Genomic DNA, 20,470 nt, shown 5'->3' on the forward strand with positions numbered 1-20,470 from the left:
ATTTAATTCTACCCTGGGCAGGAAGATAGAGCCTTTTTGCATTCCTCACAAATATGGTAATGAGATTTTAAAATTTTATAAGATACTTGAATGCAGTTTTTCCAGGGCCTTCCCTCACTGTGTTTAGTCAGATTTGGGCTAAAGTATAAAATGGTGTTAAATGCTAAACCCATCACCCCTGTGTCCAAGAAACCTTTGTTTCAGGACTCGGGATCCAGGCTCCTGCCCCAGTCTCCTCTTGTTTTAGAAGCCACATAGCCACAGAACAGGGACATTAGAGCAGACTCCAAGGTTCACACTCCCATCTCTGAACTACAGACACATTTTTAAGCATCTCAGCACTATAACAGGCTTATGAATAAATCAAGAACTACTTTAATTTAAAACACAAGTGCAAAGGATTCACAACTACAGACGAGCAGGACTGTTTGTTTCAAATTATAAATCTTTTCTAAGCCCTGCTTTTTTTTTGTGTTAAAAAAAAGCAATATATCTGGAATACAGAAACATTTTACATCAAAAATTTTCCAGTGCAGCTAAGGAGGAGCTTAATGAATTAATTTCAACCAACTCCATCAGCCCCAAACTTAGACATCCAGTCTACAGAAAACCCCTACCACTTCTCTACCTGCCACGGGTGAGAGAGAGTGATTTCTTCCTTCAGCAGGTGTCTGAGCCAAGGGGATGAACCACCTCCAGAGTTGTTCCCCCAGGGGTGTTCCTCTCCCCATGGGCTACAGAGCCAACCTACACGCTCTGCAGACTGGGTGCCCACCCTTTGATGGCTGGCAGCAGTGCAGATGAATTCCATCCCAAATTACTTCAAGTAATCAACTGTGGCTTCAATTTTGAAGCAGGATCTGTAGCTGGAGCAAATAGCAGAGGACAGAGATTATGAACATCTTCTGAAGAAAACGCAGTTCTGAGGTCAGTTTCTGAGACAGCAAGACTGTCCTGAGAATAACTTAAAGTCCAATATCTTGGTATGTGGAGTTTCAAAACAAGATCCTAGTTCCACATGTAGGAATATATTCTTGAGACCTCACAACAACACACACCATCACTGTACAATGTTAACCCCAAACTAGAGTCCAATTACCTTGAGGATCTCACTGACCAGAGAGTGCAGCATACAAAATACCTAAAAACTATGTTAAAATAACTGAAAGAGCTGTTTAGACAACCAGAAACCTTCCAGATGTAAAGGGATGATGGGGAAGGGCAGACCAATAGCCAGACAGCAGCACACAAACACAAAAATCAATCCTGGGATATGCAGGACAGCTCAAACTTTTCCATTCGGTCTCCTACAGCATTCCCAAAATGCTAGCCAATAACTGCCCCAGGGCAGCTCTTCTCAGCCTCTCCTGGGAGAAAGGACTGGGAAAGCAAGGTGCCTGGAAACCAGCCACAGGAACACGCTGTTCACATTCCAACCAGCACACAACGTGTTGCAAATGGTGAATTTTCAACCATAAGATTTTGGTGGCAAGAGCACCTGGTCTTCATAGAGTCCCCTTTGAGGCCCGTATCCAAGGGTTTCCCCCTCCAAAAGTTTAAAGTCATGAAATGGATTCAAGATTGACCACTAAACCATACATATTCTGCAGCAAAAGAGAAGCATGTTGGTGCAAGAGAGCCACTTAGAAACAAATATACACATATCACATCTGCTCCCTAAGGAAGTGTGTGCAGGTTTCTAGGTTCACGTTTAACCAAAGGAAATTAAAATCATCTGTGAAAAGGTCTCAGAGGAAAAAAAAAAAGTCAAGTCTTTGTGCATTGAGAGTTTAAAGGGGTCTGTGCCCCAAAGTGAGTCAGCTCACAGCTCCAGTGTACAATGAAGGAAACAAAGATCACATTTCTAAGTGGGAAATATCGCTCCAGCTCAGTAGTCAGTAGCCAGGGTGTGCAGAAACTCACAGACATTCAGATACACAGCTTCAGACTACACTTTCGAATGCCATCCTTCGGCAGCAGTGATCCCCAAGCCATGGAATACCCGCTTTATCCTTGAGACAGACTTGGTCTCACTTAGATCTAGTCTGTATTGATTGTCTTCAGCAAAGGAGAAGCCACAGAAGGCTGAGGATGCACGGACAGGATTCACATTCGTCCTCCAAAACAATCACTGGCAACTTCCAAGCACCATTCACAGGTTGAGACTGCCTGGGCTCTTAATTTTTTCTATATATTTTTTTAAAACCATTCCTTTTCCCTAGTTTCCCCTCATATAAATTCAGCAGGTGGAGGTGCGCTTCCTGTACTGTTGGATAAGGGGAACCAAGCACTCTGGAAGTCCTGTCTGGAGCAAAAAGGGGTGATCCAGAAGTTCTTGTGCCGTTGCTCTTTCCAATGGATCCCGTGTCAACATCCTTTCCAAGAAGTCTCTCAGAACTGGTGAGGTCTGTGAAAAAGCAACCAACCAAGTCAACCCCACAAAGGGACCAGGCACAACTCATGGAACATGAGGCTGCCAAATTGGGTGTGGTTAAAAGCATCCTGCACATTCCCAATCTATGTCCCTGTTTGCCCATTAATGTGACACAGCTCACGTGCTTTTTATGCTATGGAATTAACTCTCTGTCACTGGTAGGCACAACACTTAGGTTGTTTTCTTTTGAATGGGATACAGCCAATTGAGATAAGACTGCCTGCCACGTGCTTCCATTTGGGTTGCTCCTGCTTGTCATTTTGTTACTTAAACTTTTCTGGATTTCAGCTCAAAAATTCACCAGGATTCCTGCTACCTGGGTACATCACTTGGGTAGGAAGGGGGCATCAATCCATTCTTTTACTGGTCACAGATTATGGAAAGGTAGTTAAGTAGGATTCTCCAGTAGGTTCCAAGAGCCTGAAAAACCCTCATGCTAATGGTACAAGAAGATGAAGAAGCTGCAGAATAAGTACCAAAAAGCTGAATGACCTCACAGGCTTGTCCTTTGGAAGAGATGTAAAAGCCTGAGAGTCACCAGCCCCCAAGCACCACTTCAAGACCCTGCACATCTCTGGCTGGTTTCATCTTCTGCATTGTTAAAATGGAATAAAAAAATGAACTTGGCATATATTTATGCTGATAGTTACATTCAGTTTAGACTGGGGGCATTTTCTCAGCTCTGGTTCACTTAGTAGATCCTGAAATACTGTTCACACAGAGCTATTGCTCATCTTAGGAGCGCTTTGGATGACTTTGCTTGGGATTGCTGGAGAAGGCACCGCACAGCTCACGATGAGTGCCAGGATCCAGCCTGTATCCCTGTCAATAAATCTGCCTATGCTTTAGCAACCTAGCAGGGATTATCCTAGGTGGCATCCCTTTAACCTGCTGCCCCCAGTATTGCAGTCACTGACCACAGTGAGCCACGAACTGGCACCAGAACAGAAGGCTGGATCCACAGCTGGAGCTGCACTCCAGCAGGACACTGGTGAAGATGCACACCGGCCTATAAATCAGAGGTCTGCTGGAAGCCAGTTTGCTTCCCAGTACAAAGTGGAGTAGAGCAAGACCATAACCAGCTCTGGCTGTCAGAGCCTGTGGCAGGGCCATGTCAACAAGCAAGGTGTGACCCAGACCAGGATGATTTCACACTGCCCAAGGAGGGCAAGCACCAGGTCCACAATGTGACCATGAAATTTTAATTAGTGTTGCAAAGGCAGAAAAGAAAGAACAGCTGTTGATGTTGGAGTGTGTGCTGTTAGTTCAGCAGTCTACTCTCTTAAATAATTCAGTTTTAGCAGCTGCAGATGCTCTGATTAATTGGAAAGGCTGGGTAGCTCAGGATGCTGTAGAAGCTGTTTGATCTCAGAGGCTGGGCATGGAATGAAAGGAGGACTGCTTTAAGAGGGCACTGAAAAGTGATCATTCTATTTCTTATGTCACTGCTACTTTTTCCTAAGAAACCATGAAGCCAAGTTCGTCTTCTGAGCTGCTGCAGTGTCTCCACGAGTTCCCGTCTGTCCTGAGCTCTCCTGCTCTCCTAACCCTTTGTAGTCCTGAAGGCCATGCAGCTGGAAACTCCCAAGAGCAGGAATCCTCCTGTTCCCTTCCCTGGAAGATAAGCTACTCTGTCGACATCAGCAAGCTGGGAACTGCTGGGTCCACCTGAAGCAGCTCTGACCTGCACTCTCCATTTATGCCCAGCTGCCCTCACGGCCGGGGCTGTTTCCCAAAGCAGCCACCAAGACCCCAGGGCCAAAGCTGTTCCCCAAGAAACAAGCCCTAGCAAGACCATTTCCACAGCCAGCTGCACTGGGAACAGCTGATATGGATGCTTGCCTATGGTAATCATCAGGCTTACAAGTGTTTGGCAGCATGCTCACCCTGTGGAAGTTTTTCAGTTTGGGAGGAGGGCTGTCACGGAGTCTCTTCATTGCCTGGACTGGAGAATCACTGAAGTAGGGGGGTTCTCCATCTACCATCTCTATCACCATGATCCCCAGGGACCAGATATCCACCTGTGGGAGACAATGTCACATCAATACACACACTCCAGAGCAGCAGGTCCTTGTTTTGCCACTTTCACAAAGACCCCAACACCCCATCCATGACAAATGGTACCAAGAGAGTCCAACACCGATGCCCTTAATGCTCTTGGGGCTCCTTACAGGAGTATAACTAAGTCAATTTTGCACCCAGGACTGAGCCATGCTGGTGTTGCAACATGTAAAGGTGTGCAAGTAACTGCTTGTACCACATCTGGTTGGTTGGTAAACAAAACTAGTCAGTCTGCTGCCACCTGCCCAGAATTCCAGAGCTCCCATGTCTGCTTTCCCTGAGGGGAGCCCCTCAGAGCTCACAACTTCCCCTGCTTCCTTTATGGAATCGATTTACTGATCCGTATCATGTCACAGGCTGCTCCTTGCCCACATCTGTCCACAGCAGGTACAAGTCTAGGCCAAGCTTTAGGTTTAAGAATAGAATAAGTTGATGCCTTGCTCCTGGGAAGCAGAACAATCTGGTTTTCTACTGATTTAGGAAATATTGATGTCATCACCATCAAAGCCGTAGTCACAGTCAGGTTTATATTTTAAATAGAATCTAGAGACTTCCTAGAAAAGCCAATAGTTATTTTCCTGTGACACTTCAGACCATTACTTGCTCCTCTCCTGCTATTAGGGAGGCGGTCCCTTACCTCAGTGGTGTATGGTATCCTTGCAATGACTTCTGGAGCCATCCAATAAGGAGTACCTACCAAGGATTTTCTTTTAGGTACATCTTTACTGATCTGAGCACAGAAGCCAAAATCAGACAGTTTGACCTGTACAAAGAGAAAAGCAACCAACCTTAAAAATAAGCCTTAAACAACACAGAGGGCAACACCAAGACAAAGATGACAGAGTAAGAGGACGAGGGGAAAACAAGGGATTGGGAACAGAAAGGAAATAAGAGACGGAGGCTGCAGCAGCAGAAGACAGGAAACAATTTGTCTGAGGAAACACACCCTGCCATCCAACGTCAGAAGAATGGAGTCGCTCTTGATGTCTCGGTGAATGACCCCCTGAGAGTGGAGATAGGACAGAGCCTGCAGCACTGACTCACACACTGTGGCAATCTGCTCCTCGTTCAGCCTGCAATTAGAGGCAGGGGACTTAAACTGTGCAGAGAACAGTGCTCCTTGACAGGGGCACACAGAGGTTAAAGCACAGACACTTTGGTTCCCTATGACAATTACCATCTCACCTTTACCATTTTTCTATATCTGTTACTGCAGAAAACATTTTTGACTTTATGGTTGACAATTTTAAGTTTTCATAGGTTTAATGCAGAGAAATTGCACTTTAAATTCTGTACCTAAATTCATTCTGCAAGATGCTGTTTCAAGCAGTTCTGACAGGCAGCAGTGCTGCTTGATGCCAAGGTGCTGCAGTAACTGGTGAGACAGCTTTTTTTAAAGCAAATATAGTAAAGCCATTATTCACAAGGCTTATTGTGCAACTGTATCCACAAAACATCCAAACATATCATTTGAGAATGAATATAGGGATCCTTTAGGCCTTTCCTGCAGACACTTGGGGTACACTCACACCTAACTAAAGGTAGCACAAGCTACAAGCAGGGAAGACACTTCTGATTTCTACCACTCTGTTAGCACATGGAATATGAGCCCCAAGAACCTCCTCTTTAGAAGCTCTTGCTGTTTAGAATACCAATACAAAAACCTTCACAATCAAGTAAAAATGGTAGAAATCAAAATTCTCTCCTGTACCTGGGGACAGTGACAGCTCTGCATGTTTACACTGAAAAATCCTAGGAGTGAATTATTTCAAAGAATAGCTGAAGTACCCAATTTGAGTACTGTGGATTCTCAGCCTAACTCTAGCAGTAGTTCTGAACAACCCTCAGCTGAGGACAGAGAAATGAAACATCCTCAAATTTGGATCTGCAAGTGAGCCTAAGGAGAAGAGAACACTCAGAAGGCAGAGCTGTGCAGCGAACCAGCACCTTCTAAACCCATAATCATTTCTACACGATCAGCTGAGAAATCTACACTGGTGCTGCTTATTTGGCATCCCATACCTTACTCTTCCAAACCAGGACAGCTACAGGTTGTAGCTGCACTGTGCCACACTCACGGCAACTAAATCTGAAGGGTAGCAGGGGGCTACTTCTGCCTTTATGATTTAACCTGAAAAGGGAGAGGGACAAAGGCTACCTGTGGGACTTCCCAGCACAGAAGCCAATGGTTTTAGGAGCAGTACTTTTCATTTCATAGTGCCTGAGCTGATCCACCTGAGAGCCCTGTGGTTCCAGAAGATCACAAGAGGTGCATTTTCACCCTGTCACATATGGAATTTGGTTTCAGTCAAGTGACTGCATAGTATAAAACAGATTACTGGAGGATTACCTTGCTCCTGGAGATGTAAATCACTTATCCCCCTCAGCAAAAGTTTAATGACAGCAATGATGGTATTTTCCTCCCTGGGAAAAACTGATAAAGGTTTGCAGCTTACTTCTGATAAATGTTATGGTTATAACAGATCCTGCTTCCATCATGTGGAAAAACAAGCATTCATTAACAGGTTCAAAGGAAGCTTCTTAAAACAAAACTAGGCTGAGGTCTCACTGGTGGATATAAACACACAGACCCTTCATAAACCTCTTCATCACTTTTTATCTGTAATTCAGTTCCAGCCAAGAGCTACAAGAGTTTCACTGGCCCTGTCAGCTGTAACTAAGCACTCCTCAGGATTAAATGTTGGCTTGCAGACCCTGAGATGCCTCTGAACTCAATTCTGGACAGGCCTGCCCCAGGTAAGTGTCTCCAGGGCACTCCTTCCAGGTGGGGTTGTGGAGGCTACAGAGGATAATGTGGCTCTTTATGCCTCTCAAAATTATCACAGGTGTGCTTCCAAAACACAGAACCCAACAGAGTAAGCTACATGCCTTAAATCCACCAAACGAGTAAGATACATGCCTTAAACCCACCACAGCACCTAGGCCAAGCACGTATGTGAACTAAAGGTATACTATGATTTTAAAAAACCTGAATACAACCAGTGCTAGCAATACTGCCTAATTGTAATCCAATTAAAATCCTGAATCTTCCAAAAAGAAACATTCATGCTACAGACTTTCTTGGTCAGTCTTTCCACTGGCATTCCCTGCCTCAGTTTCCAGCCTCACAGGACTGCTCTGAAGCAGGAGGAGGGTGCTCCAGAGTCATGGGTAAGACACGATCACCGTAACTGCATCATCAGAACACCTTGTGAGATGGAGCAGAGGCCATCTGAGAACAACTTCTTTGCCCTACAGAAATGCTTTGGGTACTATTGAATATGAAGCAGTGTAGATAAGGAAACAAATTTAGGAGAGTGTCTAGTAGTTGCTATCTTTAGGCAATGAAATTTGGGAAGGAGTCCAGATCTCAAGGCTCTGCTGCACTTCTCCAGAGGAGTTAGTGAGGTTGAATTTGTGGCTAAAGTTCCACCACTGAAAACTATTTCTGCCTGCTCTTTATACTTATTCAGTGAACATCCTGGCCAGGATTCAACAGATATAGTAAACAACACTTTTTATGACTACTGTGTTTTACAGGGAAGGTCATCAAGGAGATGACTAGTGGGTATCTAAAGGGATCAGTACTTTAAATTAGTCCCTTCTACATCAGAAGTATTATCACGTATTTTAAATGGATAACAGTTTTAAACAGCAGTAGTTTCAGGGCACTGCAAACACAAGATCTCTGAGGGAAACTATTTGTCCCAGAAACCCCCACTCTGCTGCTCTTGCTCTCCCATGTTGATGTCTGGGATTTTGCTTTGTACCTGATCTGAGACACGATGTCTGTGAGGGCTCCTCCCTGAAGAAACTCCATCAGCACCCAGAGCTCCTCTCCCACAAGGTAGCTCTTGTACATCTCCACAACGTTGACGTGTTGATAGTCCCTCATTATCACCACCTGTAAAACCACAGTGGACAAGTGACCACCACAAAGTTACTCACCACACTTCATCTTATCCAACCCAGTGAGCGCACACAGCCCTGTGAGCATAGCACAGAGCCTCCATCCCCCCAGTAATAGCTGTTCTTGGTACAAGCATAATACTACCAAGAGGAAGATGATCCTGCTCTTCTCCTCCTTTTGCCACACTGATTGCTCCAATGTGGACAGCAGGATTCCCCTGACTTCAGCACACTCACCTCATTGAAGAGGAGCTCCCGGCGCTGCTGCTTCCTCAGATCCATCATTTTCACGGCCACCTGACGCCCTGAGTGCTTCTCCCGAGCGATGCACACAATTCCTGTGGAGCCCTCCCCAATCTTGACATAATTCTCCAGCAATGTCCTGGGATCTCCCTGGTCCACAACCATCCTGAGGGCAGCTTTGAACTGCTCGTGAGTCACAACCACGGGGTCCTCGCTGGGTGGTTGCCCCTTCCCAGCAGAGTCCTGGGGCAGGTGAAGGTTGCTGGAACTGGTCTGGGTCTGCCGGTTCCTGGGGGACCCTGCTGGGGAGGGCCGGCCTGGTGGCACTGCCACAGCCTTCTCTGCTGTTGGGGACTTCTGGGGAGTCCCAGCTTCAGAGATCATCCTGGGGAACTCAGAGGCAGGTTGTTCTGGGGGGAGAGACTGGGCTTTGGCTGCAGGGCTGTGGGGAGAACCCCACTGCTGGGGCTTGAAGAAAGCATTAGGCTTCCAGAAGGACAAAGAGGAAAGTGAGAGAAAGAAAAAGTGATGGTTGGATTAGCAAGCAGCAAGGTGAGGAATCAGTTCTGTGTCATCCCATTCTGCCCCAGCACACCTTGAAGCAGACTGGAGTCAAGAGCTTCAGGTTCTTGTCTCCAGGTCTGCCCAGCATATAGCTTGGATGAAGATATCCTTGGATGCAGATCTTCAAGAATCCCTTAGGGAATGGGTGCTACACTTTACTCCAAATCGAGACAGTTTAAAGGGAACATGCTTTAAAAAAAACCACCAAGACACAGAACCCACAGAAAAAAAACCCAGCTGCTAAAAAGCATTCCAACCTTGCCACCAAAACTCAGGGGCAACCTGTGCTGCAGAGAATTTGAAAATCCTTTATCCCTCTGTGCCTCTGATCTTTCTTTGTATAAAAGGAAAGGGGATTCATGCCAAGACTGTAAATCACTTTGATGTCTTGGCCTAATTCCCTTTGGGTAATTACACTGCCTACTGAAAACACTCTCTGCACTTTCTACTGGTACCTGCAGAGCATTCCTGTCGATCAGGCATGGAATTAGCTTCTCCACTTTGGGAAAAGCACCAGGAACCAGGACAGCTGGAGGCCGCCAGCACGAGACTCCAGCTACACAGAGCCACCTGCCACCTCACTGACTTACAACTGACCTACAGTGAATTTGGATTAGCAGTCCTCGAGGTTTTTGGAGACCTCCCACTCAAAAGACAAGCAGGCCCAACCCTGTTTAGTGTAGGAGATGTAGTAAGATCACAGCCTGTGGGAATGTGGCTTCAGGATATGCATTCCCATGCCAGGAAGGATAAATATTGTCCTGCTAATACTCCTGGAAACACTGATTAATTAAAATTCAAGAACATTTAGCAGGTGGGGTACAAAATACATTATATATGTACATGTATATATGTAAAATAAACATTATACGTATATAAATATATGCAAAATAATAGTGGATCTGTCAAAGAAGCAACTTCAGAAAGAGCAAGCCCATCATTTATATTATAGGGTAAAATAAAAACCTCAAAGCAAAAAGCTTTTTCTCTCTCACAATTCAGAGAGATTATTAATAAAGTTAATAATATGGGCATGGGAACTGAAAATTGCCAATCGAGAATTTTTTACAAGAGCACTCATTTTCCCTGTCTCAGACAGAAAATAATTGTGTAGGATTTAATTCTATGCACTTTGGGTTTTAATCAAGGATTTTTGTCAAGAGCAGAATCTGCATAAGCCTCGCACACGGAGAGGCCCTGGAAAACACAATTTAGCGGCATCAGGGCACAGCACAAATACAACTGCCTGTCAGGAGTTCCTTCCTCCCTGTACACCAGCTCCACCCCTGCAGTCCTGTGCCGACATGCTCACAGCAACACAGAATTTATTTCCCAAATCTTGTTTTGTCTCAGGAGAGAGAAAAAAAAGTTTTACATAACCCAGAGCGTGCAGAAGGGTACACAACACGTGTGCAAGCTCACACAGGTTTGTTTAACCACGCGCAAGTCTCATTTCCTGCTCCTGTAATCTGACAGTCCCCATGTACATGTTTTCTGTCTTGGGACATTTTGAGGTGTCATTGGTTCTCCCACTCCTTCCCTTCATAAGGAAGGTGCGCTCAAACTTCCCGTGGTGCCTTTCAAGGCACCACCTTCCCATTTCAGCCAGCTACCCAGCCAAGTGGTGGGTGTTCCATCTCTGGAAGTGTTCAAGACCAGGTTGGAGCGGCCTGGTCTAGTGGAAGGTGTTCCTGCCCATGGCAGGGGGTGGAACTAGATGGACATTAAGATCTCTACCAACCCAAGCCAGTCTGGGATTCCATGATTCAGTTATATCCCTGTCCCTTTCATCTGCAATTACACATTTCTCACACATCATCAGCTCCATCAGAGCAGGAGATCCAGGTTTTCATCATCAGAGGCTGGCAAGAACATCTTAGATAAACACCTACCAGGGATGGTACAGATCCCTTACTGGAGTAGGGAGATAGATTACATATCTTCCAGGTCCTCCCTACTCCTCTTCTCTGACAAACAGCTGGAGTTCAAACACTCCCAGGCACATCCACTTGGCTGGTAACTTCTGCTCCTACTTGTGGAAGGGCTGAGCCTGGCAAAGACACTCTGTCTAGGGAAGACAGAAGTGGCCAGTTCCAGGTACTCAGGGACAGGCCTCCAATCAGTGTAGGTCAGCCCAGAGTTACTGAGAGAGCAATAAGTGCAGTTTGTGCTACACAAGGATTGCATTCCTTCAAAATCCTCTCCCTTGGAAAGGAAACCCACTGTGCCCAAAACCTTGAGCCTGGATCCTTATGCAAACTGCAAGACGCTGGATTGGAGACATCCCCTTCGTGCAACACCCTTCAGAACAGTCAGGTTGGCTTGGACAGTGGTTCCTATCATTGTCCTCCCAGTTGAGGGACTTCACAGCTGCTGGAAATCAGCCTGGCCCAGCACCAGCTTTGAAGCCACCAGACAAGCCATGCAAAGAAGATGGGTGCTGGGTCAGCCCAGAATGGAAAAGAAGCAATGTCTGCATTTCCTATCCAGTACCAGGAACCAGAGATTTTCTGCAGTTTAGCAAGAAATGAGTCATCCATTCAGGACAGCTTTCCTGGGGGAGCAGTAGCTATGAGCTGTCCCACCCTTTCCAAAATCCAACAGTCTGATTTCCTGTGTGACAGCACCGTGGGTGCTGATGCAAACCCTGCTGCTGTAGCAGCCGGCAGATACAGCTATAACCAACACACTCTCCTGAGGTAGCTCTAGTTTGCACAGGCAGAAGAATACACTGCTAATGCAAATCATGGCAATTTCCCAAATGGCAAAGGCTCTTTGGTGCCAGCAGAATGGCATTACAGTTATGCCTTTACCTCGCAGAAGGTAACGACCAAGACCCCTCGTCCTTCCCAGCCCACGCTCCCGCAGCTCCGCCAAACCGTCTGCTGGAGATCTGGCTGCCATCCTGAGCTGTGCCTCGCAGCATCTCGTGAAGCTCAGGCGGACCACACATTTCCCCTGCCCAGGACTATTTTGATTCCAACGTTAATCATAACAAGAACAGACGGTTGCCCGATGTTTGCAATTAAATTTGCTGTATATGTAACCTCTGGAACTGTAAAGTCAACACTGCAATCCAGTGAATAACTCTTACCTTGATCTGCAGGGGAGGGCCTGGCTTGTTTGAGGCGCTGGATGAGGGGAACATGCTGCGCAAGAGCCTCCTCTTCAGGCTGTTCTCCCGGGATTTGGAGTTGGGGCTGCCCTCCCCCGAGGGCCTGGCGTTGGACTGTCGCTGAAGCCAGCCTTCTTCCGGGCTCTTCATCGCCGTCTCGCTCTCCCCCGGCACAGCGGGCACATGCTGCAGCCCCGAGGCGCGCTGCAGACAGCTGCCATCGGCGCCCTGGAACTCCGACGGCCCCAGGGACTGGGCTTTTGTCACCATTCCGTTGGGATGAGACTGCCCTTCCAGGCGGGGCTTGTAATCCGGCCACATGGTCTGCCTCCGGGCCACCTTGGACCCACCATTGCAGTTGAGGTAGTTCCCATACTTGTCTGCCCAGTCTCCTTCAGGACTCTGAAGGTACATGTCTGGGGGTCTCTCGTCTCCCAGGAGCCCAAGGGACTGGGCTCTCCTCCTGCTGGTGGGGCTCCTGCCCCTCAGAGTGTTCGAGCTGATGGCAGAAAGCTTCTGGATGTCATTGAGCAACCCAGAGATGTAGCCTTCCACTTCCACGGTGCTGCCCCGTACCACGGTCTAGGAAACACAAGGGAAGGTGAGAAACAAGTCAGAGTTGTAAGAATTGAGGCTCAGTTTATCTTGCCAAAGGTTAAATTTTGTACATATAGCTAAAGACAACTCAAAGAGTTCAGGGAAAATTACAAATTTTTATCTTTTGTTTCATTGTCCTTTACCGGGGGATAAAAAAGGAGTCCTTGGGTCAGAGGACTGTCAGAGAACAGCAGTGCTGTCAGCCAGAACAGTCAATTTTGCTGTTGTGCTCACATTCTAAAAGCAAAACTGGGATATTTCAAAACTCCTGGCTTTCTTGTGCTGAAACTGCGTGACACTACATCACTAATGCACTCACCAAGCTCCTGAAATACTAGTTCTCAGAAGTTCCAGCATGCTGCAAGCTCCATTTGCAAAACTCACCCTTGCTGTGCCAACACAAGGTTCATCTCTCCCTTGAAGCACGCTCAATAGCGTCGTAATCAGCCTCCCTCAGTCTGCTTCTCCTCAATTTCTGCTAATACATCTCAATCCTGACCAGTGCAGACCGTGCTGTTCCAACTCTGCCTCCCTGCTCTGCTCTGCCAAGCTATTATAATTAAAAACTATGAACAAAGGGTCACAGCAGCCCACAACTGCCTTGTAAGCAAACGCTGAAGAACAAGGCTTCCATCCAAACAGGCACCAGCTCTGTACAAGTAGGACACTTTAAGCTGTTGGTATATTATGTAGCGTTCTTCCTTGTTTTTTTTCTGGAACTGAAAAGCTTACAGAAGCTTTTCTAGTGCTGGGAACCAAAATGTTTCATTTCTCCACAGAAATTTGCAGCACAGGATCACTCCTACACTTTCATGAACCTCTGCCTGAGGAAAGTCCTTCCCTGGAGTGACAGCAATCTCCTGTTTGCTGACTGAGCTCCAGGGATCTTCTAAACATGCTGAATTAATTATACTGAGACTAATATTTAGCTGGTGCAACACAGTAGCTCCAGCAATTTTAACAGAACGATACCACAGTGCACAAATGAGCACCTGGTTTGCTCAGTGTCTGAGAATGAAAGACAGAACAGAAGATTTTTGTTCAACAAGGTGAAGAAAGGACAACTCAACTCACTCCATAGCACACACACCAGCTGCAGCTGGAAATTCTGGTCTTCACTCCTACTCCCTCACCACTCACACACCCCTTCCTCCACAGCCCAGCTACTGTCACGGAACAACGTGCTGGGGACACAAACTTTTTGTCCAGAATGGACAAAAGTAATTCCAGAAAGACGTGTGTACTCTCAAAATAATAAGTCTCCAACAACATGCAATGGCCTCTCCAGAAAATCCACTCCAGTGCTCTCCTCCCCTTCTAGCTAAAACTCCCTAGAAATAGACTCAGATCACTCCCATGAAGTCAGATCTAGCCCCAGCAGACAGGGGAGATGTGAACTAATCTTGCTTTGCTGCTGTGTTTAAGGACTGCATCAGATTAATGAGGAAACATCCAAATTGGAGCCAAATCTATATGGAATGCTCTTATATAGATCATGCCTTACTGACCAAAACTGAGAAATTGTAACAAGAAAAGCACCTTTTAATAAGCCACACACAAACCCAGGAACTACTCTGATAGTTGAATCCAGGACTGTATATGAGGGCTTGGCCAACTAGCACTTGGGAAAAAAAAAAAAAAAAGACCTAATTGACTGGTATCACTGAACAGGAATTAATTCAAATGGCGTTTACCAGAAACAGTCAGCTTTGTTATGCAGTCTAAGAGAGTGTTTGCACTTGGAATTACTGGGAAAAATAGTGTTAGTTTAAGATGATTCTTTAGTTTTTAAAGCCTGTTGGGTATTCTGTCCTTGTTCTCTTAAGGATTTGAACCTGCTTTCAGCTTTTACCATCCTCAGGTTTAGTAAGTCAGATATGAATGTCCTGACCAGCATAAGGCTCAGGGTGAACTCCAGGAAATCTCTTCACACACATTTCTGTTTCAACAGTGATGCCTCACACTATTTTGTGAGCATCCATTGCCTAATACTTGAGGAAACTTGGTTTGCTCTGGGAATGCCATGGGTGCAGTGTCCAGAGCCTCACTGAAGTCAAGATACAGGGGAGTGCTATCACTTCTCCCTGACCCAAAGCCCCCTACCCTGTGATTGATGAAAATTGGGTTGCTTGACATGACTCTTTTCTTGATAAATCCATACTGGCTGCCAGCTATTACCCTGCTATCTCCTTGGAAGCGGCTGCAAATAGATTACTTGCTTATTTGTTCCAGTCTCTTTCTGGGGATAGAAATTATTCTGACTGATCTGCAATTCCTTGAATTTCATTAGGCCCAACTGACTTGAAAATATGCAACTTCTTAGCTAAGTCTCATTTCTGTTCCTGTTCTTTTCTTTTTCCAGCCTGCATTCTCATCCCTTCATGCTCATGCTAATTGTCAGCCCACTGATCACACTTAATAAAGACCAGAGAATAATCATTAAACACTTAGGAATTCTCAGTGTCATCTGATAACTTTCTTCCAAAATCAGCAGTGAACAAATTCTTTCCTTCATCCTCCTCAGTGCACTCACGATGTCTTCCTTAGTGCCCTTTATGTTCTTTGAGAATAACATCTCTTTTTGTGCCTTGGCCTTCCAGTTTTGCTTCTACATGAATTTCTTTTCTCTTTGCCCTTTATAACTTGACCTAGTTTCTACCCTTCTGAGCAATCCTCCTGCAGTTTAAACTCATTAAAGAACTCCTGATCTAACCAAGTTGGTCTCTTATTACACATTTTATCTCTTCTCTGGATTGTGCTCCTATCCCCTACTACATTTTGAACCTCAAAGCACATTCAGGACACCAGGCAATAACCTCCTGCCTTTTGTTTTTTTTCACCTTTTCTTCCTAAGCAAGTTTTTCCTTTATAAAACAGCATCTGCTCAAAGATCCTGATGGGCCATTTCATTTGCAGGTTTGATTATGTACTAAATCTTGCATTATACCAAATATAGTCCCCTTTAGTCCCCATGTTTTAAGCACCTGTACACATATATTCATCAGATAGACAACTCTTTTATATCCCTCCTAAATTCCCAAGTAGCAACATCTCTATTTTACAATGAACCATTCAGTTTTTAGGCCCCCATAGGGTTCTTTTAACTGGCAACAAAAACCTCCCCCAAGCGAGCAAGACTTTAAGCACAATATTTCTGTCACCATCTTTCATTTCCTTTCCGGAGAGGTCACCATGAAGTTGCCTTTTCCCACAGCATGTTCCTGCTGTCACTTACGCAGTCTCCAGATGCCAGTACCAGCAGCCATCTAAAACCACCCATCTACAGGAATCACTTGTTTTCCCTTACTGAAGGACATTCTACCATTACTATGTCCCACTTTCCATTAAAATGCCGGTTTATTAACCATTTTAGTCCAGACCCTAGCTTAGTCCTTGTTGTCCTTACTTGTTGTCGATGAACAGCAAGGCAGCACTACCCTGCTTTCTCTCTCCCACTCAGGCTTCCCAGGCAACTTAATTACCAGCCAAATTTGCTCACCCACAAAAACGACAAACCTGCTAAAACAGGTCTCTCCATGAACTCTTCTCTTGGCTTCTCTGTACAACAGCCGAACGCATCTGGTCCTGTCAGCCACCATAGGAGCTTTCACAGGTCCCTGTCACAGTGACAGGCAGCCAGCTGGTTATTTCAACACTGACAGCAACAGGTCAGGATCCTACTGTCCTTATTCCTGATGAAGTTCCTATCACCTTGGGCTATCAAAGCCTGCTATCCACTGAATTCCATAGAGATACCGCTCTTGGTCCCATTCATGGGGCAATGGAAACAGTGCCTCAACTTGGAGGCAACTCCCCAAGGAACAGGAAAGAACAGTCTCCCTCTCTCTTACCTTCATAGGCTGGAGCTGCATCCTCGTGATCCTTGAAGGGTCTACCACTGGCTTGGGGCGCCTCAGCGTGTCCAGAATATTCTGCCATTGAGGTGGCAGGCCCACAAATTTGCCCTCCTTTGGGTCAAACGAGGTGTGGACACGGTGCTCAAAGTTCTGCGGGGCTGAGATCTCGGGGCGTTTCTTCTTCTTCTTGCGGAACATGATGCCTGAAGAGGAGAAGGCAACGCTGTCAATGCCTGTCTAGGGCTGAAGTGCCCAACCAGTAAAATCACATATCAATTCTATGAGTTAATTATGTTGTATTGAGAACATTCTCCAGCAAAAAGCACTTTAACAGGAGCTGATCACCTGCTTTTACAGATGAGGAAACAGACACCAAGAGAGTGATGATTTGCCCAAGGCCACCTCACAGGTTCATGACTGGGGTGGGATTTCTAGTGACTTCCTTTATTTCTACAAATTCATATTACCTGATAAAATGATTAAAAACAATAACTTAAGAGATACATATTTATATTTTACCTGTTTACCTACATTAAATGGCTTGGAGTCCAGCCAGTTAGACAGCATTGATTCCACCACAAGGCTAGAATTTAAGGTGGCTATAAACAGGGCTCAGGTTTTCTTCTCACTGCTTACGCCAAGTAAGTAATATCTACTTGATTCCCATTTAAATACAGCAGAGCTGTTGCCAAAGGAAGAGCTGCCCGAGACTGACTCTGGATCTCAGTTTTTCTTGCTTAGACAGAGGGCTCAGGAGGGAGAGAGGAGGTGGTAGGTAGAAATCAAACTCTGTCAGCAGGTAGCTGAAGAAGCTAAAATTAAAAACTAAGATTCCTTTCCCTTGGGGGCGGAGAGAGACAGCTTGTGTGAACAGCCAGTGCAAGTGCAACAAGCCAGAAGCACCTAACACTGAAATATACCCAAACACAGGAGACATCCAAAATCAGAATTAAGAATTTTATAACCAAAAATAGATACTTAGATAGAAAGCTGAGAGATTGGACCTTTTTGAAATTGGGAAGTTATGAAGGAAAAGGAAGAACCGGAGTTCCACATGCAGTCAAGAGGTGGGAAAGCTGGAGGACTGCAATGGATTGACATTGACACAACCTCTTCACAAAAACCAGATAGTGAAGGTAGGGTGAGGTAAGGAGATTTTTTTATGGAGAGCCAAGTTTTTCACAGTGGGGAGTGGTGGGAGTGAGAGACAGGCATAAATCAAAACAGGAGTGGTCCTGACAGGATAGAAGGAAAAGCTTTCCTGTGACCAGGAGAGCCCAGCATTTCAGCAGCCTGCCCGGGCAGGCTCCATCCTCAGGGGTTTGCTCTCAAAGCCAAAGCCCTGAGTAATCCAGCCTGACCCTCTGAGGTGACCCTGCCTTGAGCAGGGGGGTTGGGCTGCGCCTCTCAAGGTCCCTTCTCTTCTGAAATGTTCTATGACTGTATTCACTGCTTTGGGAAAAAGCTGCACATGCTTTTTAAAGCAATTAACATCCACCAATAAGCAAAAATAACATTTATATGCTCTTCCTCTTCCACAAACAACATTACTATTGGCATTTGCCTCTCACTAACACTGCTTACAGCTCCGAATGCCATCTCTTCCCTGACATCAGACTGAAGATTTTTGCCACTTAATCTTCAACTTTGTAGCAGTCACTCTTCCCCTGTACAGGACCTCAGCGTCCAACTATTTGTGCTGAATAAATATTTATAAGGGTCAGAGAGACAGAGAGATAACCTGCTGTGGTGTAGACATGAACACGCTTCTAGAGGACACCAGTCTTCAAAATCAGCACATCACAGTGAAATCTATGTCAAACATTTTCCAGATTGTCCCACTCTAAACTTGTTTAGGGAGCAAAGTTCAGCCGCCAGCTGAACAATGACTTTGCACCCTGGTGCTAGACTGGGGTCTTGGAAATCCAATACACACTGGCTCCCAGTTTGGTTACCACAATCCTGCCGTTACAGAGATAGGAAGTGTTTGTATGGCAGAGAAGGACCTTTGCTCCATCTAACCTCCCAGTCATGCAATCCATCCTTGGATTCACACACACTGTCCCATTGCAACAGCCTACTAAAGATACCTCACAGGTGAAAAAGAAAACAAAAGGTTAGGAAACTAAAAAACAAAAAAAGTACTTACAAAAGAGGCTAGAAGCAACTGCTCTGCCTAGAAGATTCTGCAGCCAGAATAATCTTTGCTTAGAACAAGCTCCAATGAAAACTCAAATACGTCTTAATGGAGAGCTTATGGGAAGGGTGTCTGTGCTCCAGGTCTGTATTGCAGCTCCTCAAACACACTGATTCATCTCTTGGGCCCCTTAGGTGCTGCTTATTAACTAATAATCAAGACTAAAGTCAGAGGGAAAAAAAGTGCAGACAATCCCAGAAAGGAAAGATAGTCTAATAGCTTGTGGTGTTAGTGCTCAAACCAACAGCTGAAGCTGCTGAGGAGCTTCAGAGCCTCCAAGGAAAGCAGGGAGTATCTCTGTAGTATTACAGCAAGTGGTTCAGTTCTGAATCCTTGACTACATGTCAGGTATGACAGCTCCTTGATCCACCTTGACCCAGCCAGAGCGATCCCAGTGATCTTACTATTTCAACCAGTATCTCTCCTGCTCCTACTCTCACAGCTTCACAATGAGAAGATACCCAGGCCATAGCAGACAAGTTTGCTCTTTTAAGTGCTTCATGTGGCAAAGGGTCCTGTGAAACAGGGTGTTACAAATGTCACAATCAATAGCACTTTTAGCATCAATGGTTTTCTGAACATGTCAGATATTTCCCCATAAGAAAAATTATTCTGGCTTAAGTGCTTCAAAATGCAAATTTTTAAAGCCCAGGTGATATTTTGGCCCCAACCAGAACAGTGGCTCTGTTTCACCACCTCAGTTTGCAGAAGCAGAAACACAACACTACATTTGTATATTTACATAAAACCCCTATCCCTGGCAATCAACACATGGACTACACTTGGACCCCATAGCCAAAAGCATGCTTCCAAAACCCAGAAAGGAGCACCTACTGAGTTCATGGTCAGTTTTAAGTGACTGGTTGGCATGGCCTGCATCTACCTTATTGGCTTAAAACAGACAGCTTAAAAACAACAAAATGTAATCAGCTCCAAATACAACACACCCCTAGGCACCCAATGGCATTTGCTTTATATGGTCAGCATCAATCCCTGATTATAAAGAGATCAGACAGGTGGTTTAAAGGTAAACTGCATTAAGATCAAACAAAATACATACACTAAAAATAGTTATTTGAAATCCAATGAATTCTAATAATCTTGCTAGGTTTTGCATCTCATTGAGGAGGTCTGTATTTAACCAGTCTCCTTTCACTTTGTGGTTTTCATGCAAGACCTATTTACTTGTATTTCCAATACCCAGATAAAGAACATTTATTGTTAAATAAAACACATAAAACCAGCCCTTCTCTAAGTCAGTAAGAAATTCATAAGAACATTTTATGCACATAAGATTTTGTAAATCAAGTAAAACCTGTATTTAAACATAGGCAGCATCCCTTTAATATAACAACACAAATACTGTGACACTGATTTTATAATAATCTATTACACTTTAGTCTTTCATTCAGTGCTGACAACTGTACTGTAAGAAATGTCACAAACATAAATAATAAAAGTCACTACCACAAGACAAAAGCAGTCGGAGATTG

The 20,470-nt window shown here is 45.2% G+C and overlaps 1 protein-coding gene across 4 annotated transcripts in view; it reads right to left on the reverse strand.

The window, feature by feature from the left end:
* Positions 1-352: 352 nt before the first annotated feature.
* The window catches only part of PAK6 (p21 (RAC1) activated kinase 6), a 26,625-nt gene continuing 6,507 nt past the window's right edge, over positions 353-20,470 (reverse strand). For 2 of the 4 annotated variants that reach the window (XM_017726301.1, XM_017726300.1), the window contains 8 exons: positions 16,775-16,983; positions 12,306-12,908; positions 8,642-9,133; positions 8,266-8,399; positions 5,442-5,568; positions 5,133-5,258; positions 4,321-4,455; positions 353-2,407 (listed from right to left, as the gene is read on the reverse strand). In XM_017726301.1, coding sequence (XP_017581790.1) covers positions 2,240-2,407; positions 4,321-4,455; positions 5,133-5,258; positions 5,442-5,568; positions 8,266-8,399; positions 8,642-9,133; positions 12,306-12,908; positions 16,775-16,978 — 1,989 coding nt within the window. In that variant the 5' untranslated portion in view covers positions 16,979-16,983 and the 3' untranslated portion in view covers positions 353-2,239. Of the gene's footprint in view, positions 2,408-4,320; positions 4,456-5,132; positions 5,259-5,441; positions 5,569-8,265; positions 8,400-8,641; positions 9,134-12,305; positions 12,909-16,774; positions 16,984-20,444; positions 20,465-20,470 lie in introns of those variants that run through there. The other 2 variants (XM_017726302.1, XM_008644050.2) reach the window with 2 other exon arrangements.

The sequence above is a fragment of the Corvus brachyrhynchos genome, unplaced genomic scaffold (genome assembly GCF_000691975.1).
Source record: "Corvus brachyrhynchos isolate BGI_N302 unplaced genomic scaffold, ASM69197v1 scaffold281, whole genome shotgun sequence".
Lineage (NCBI taxonomy): Eukaryota > Metazoa > Chordata > Aves > Passeriformes > Corvidae > Corvus > Corvus brachyrhynchos.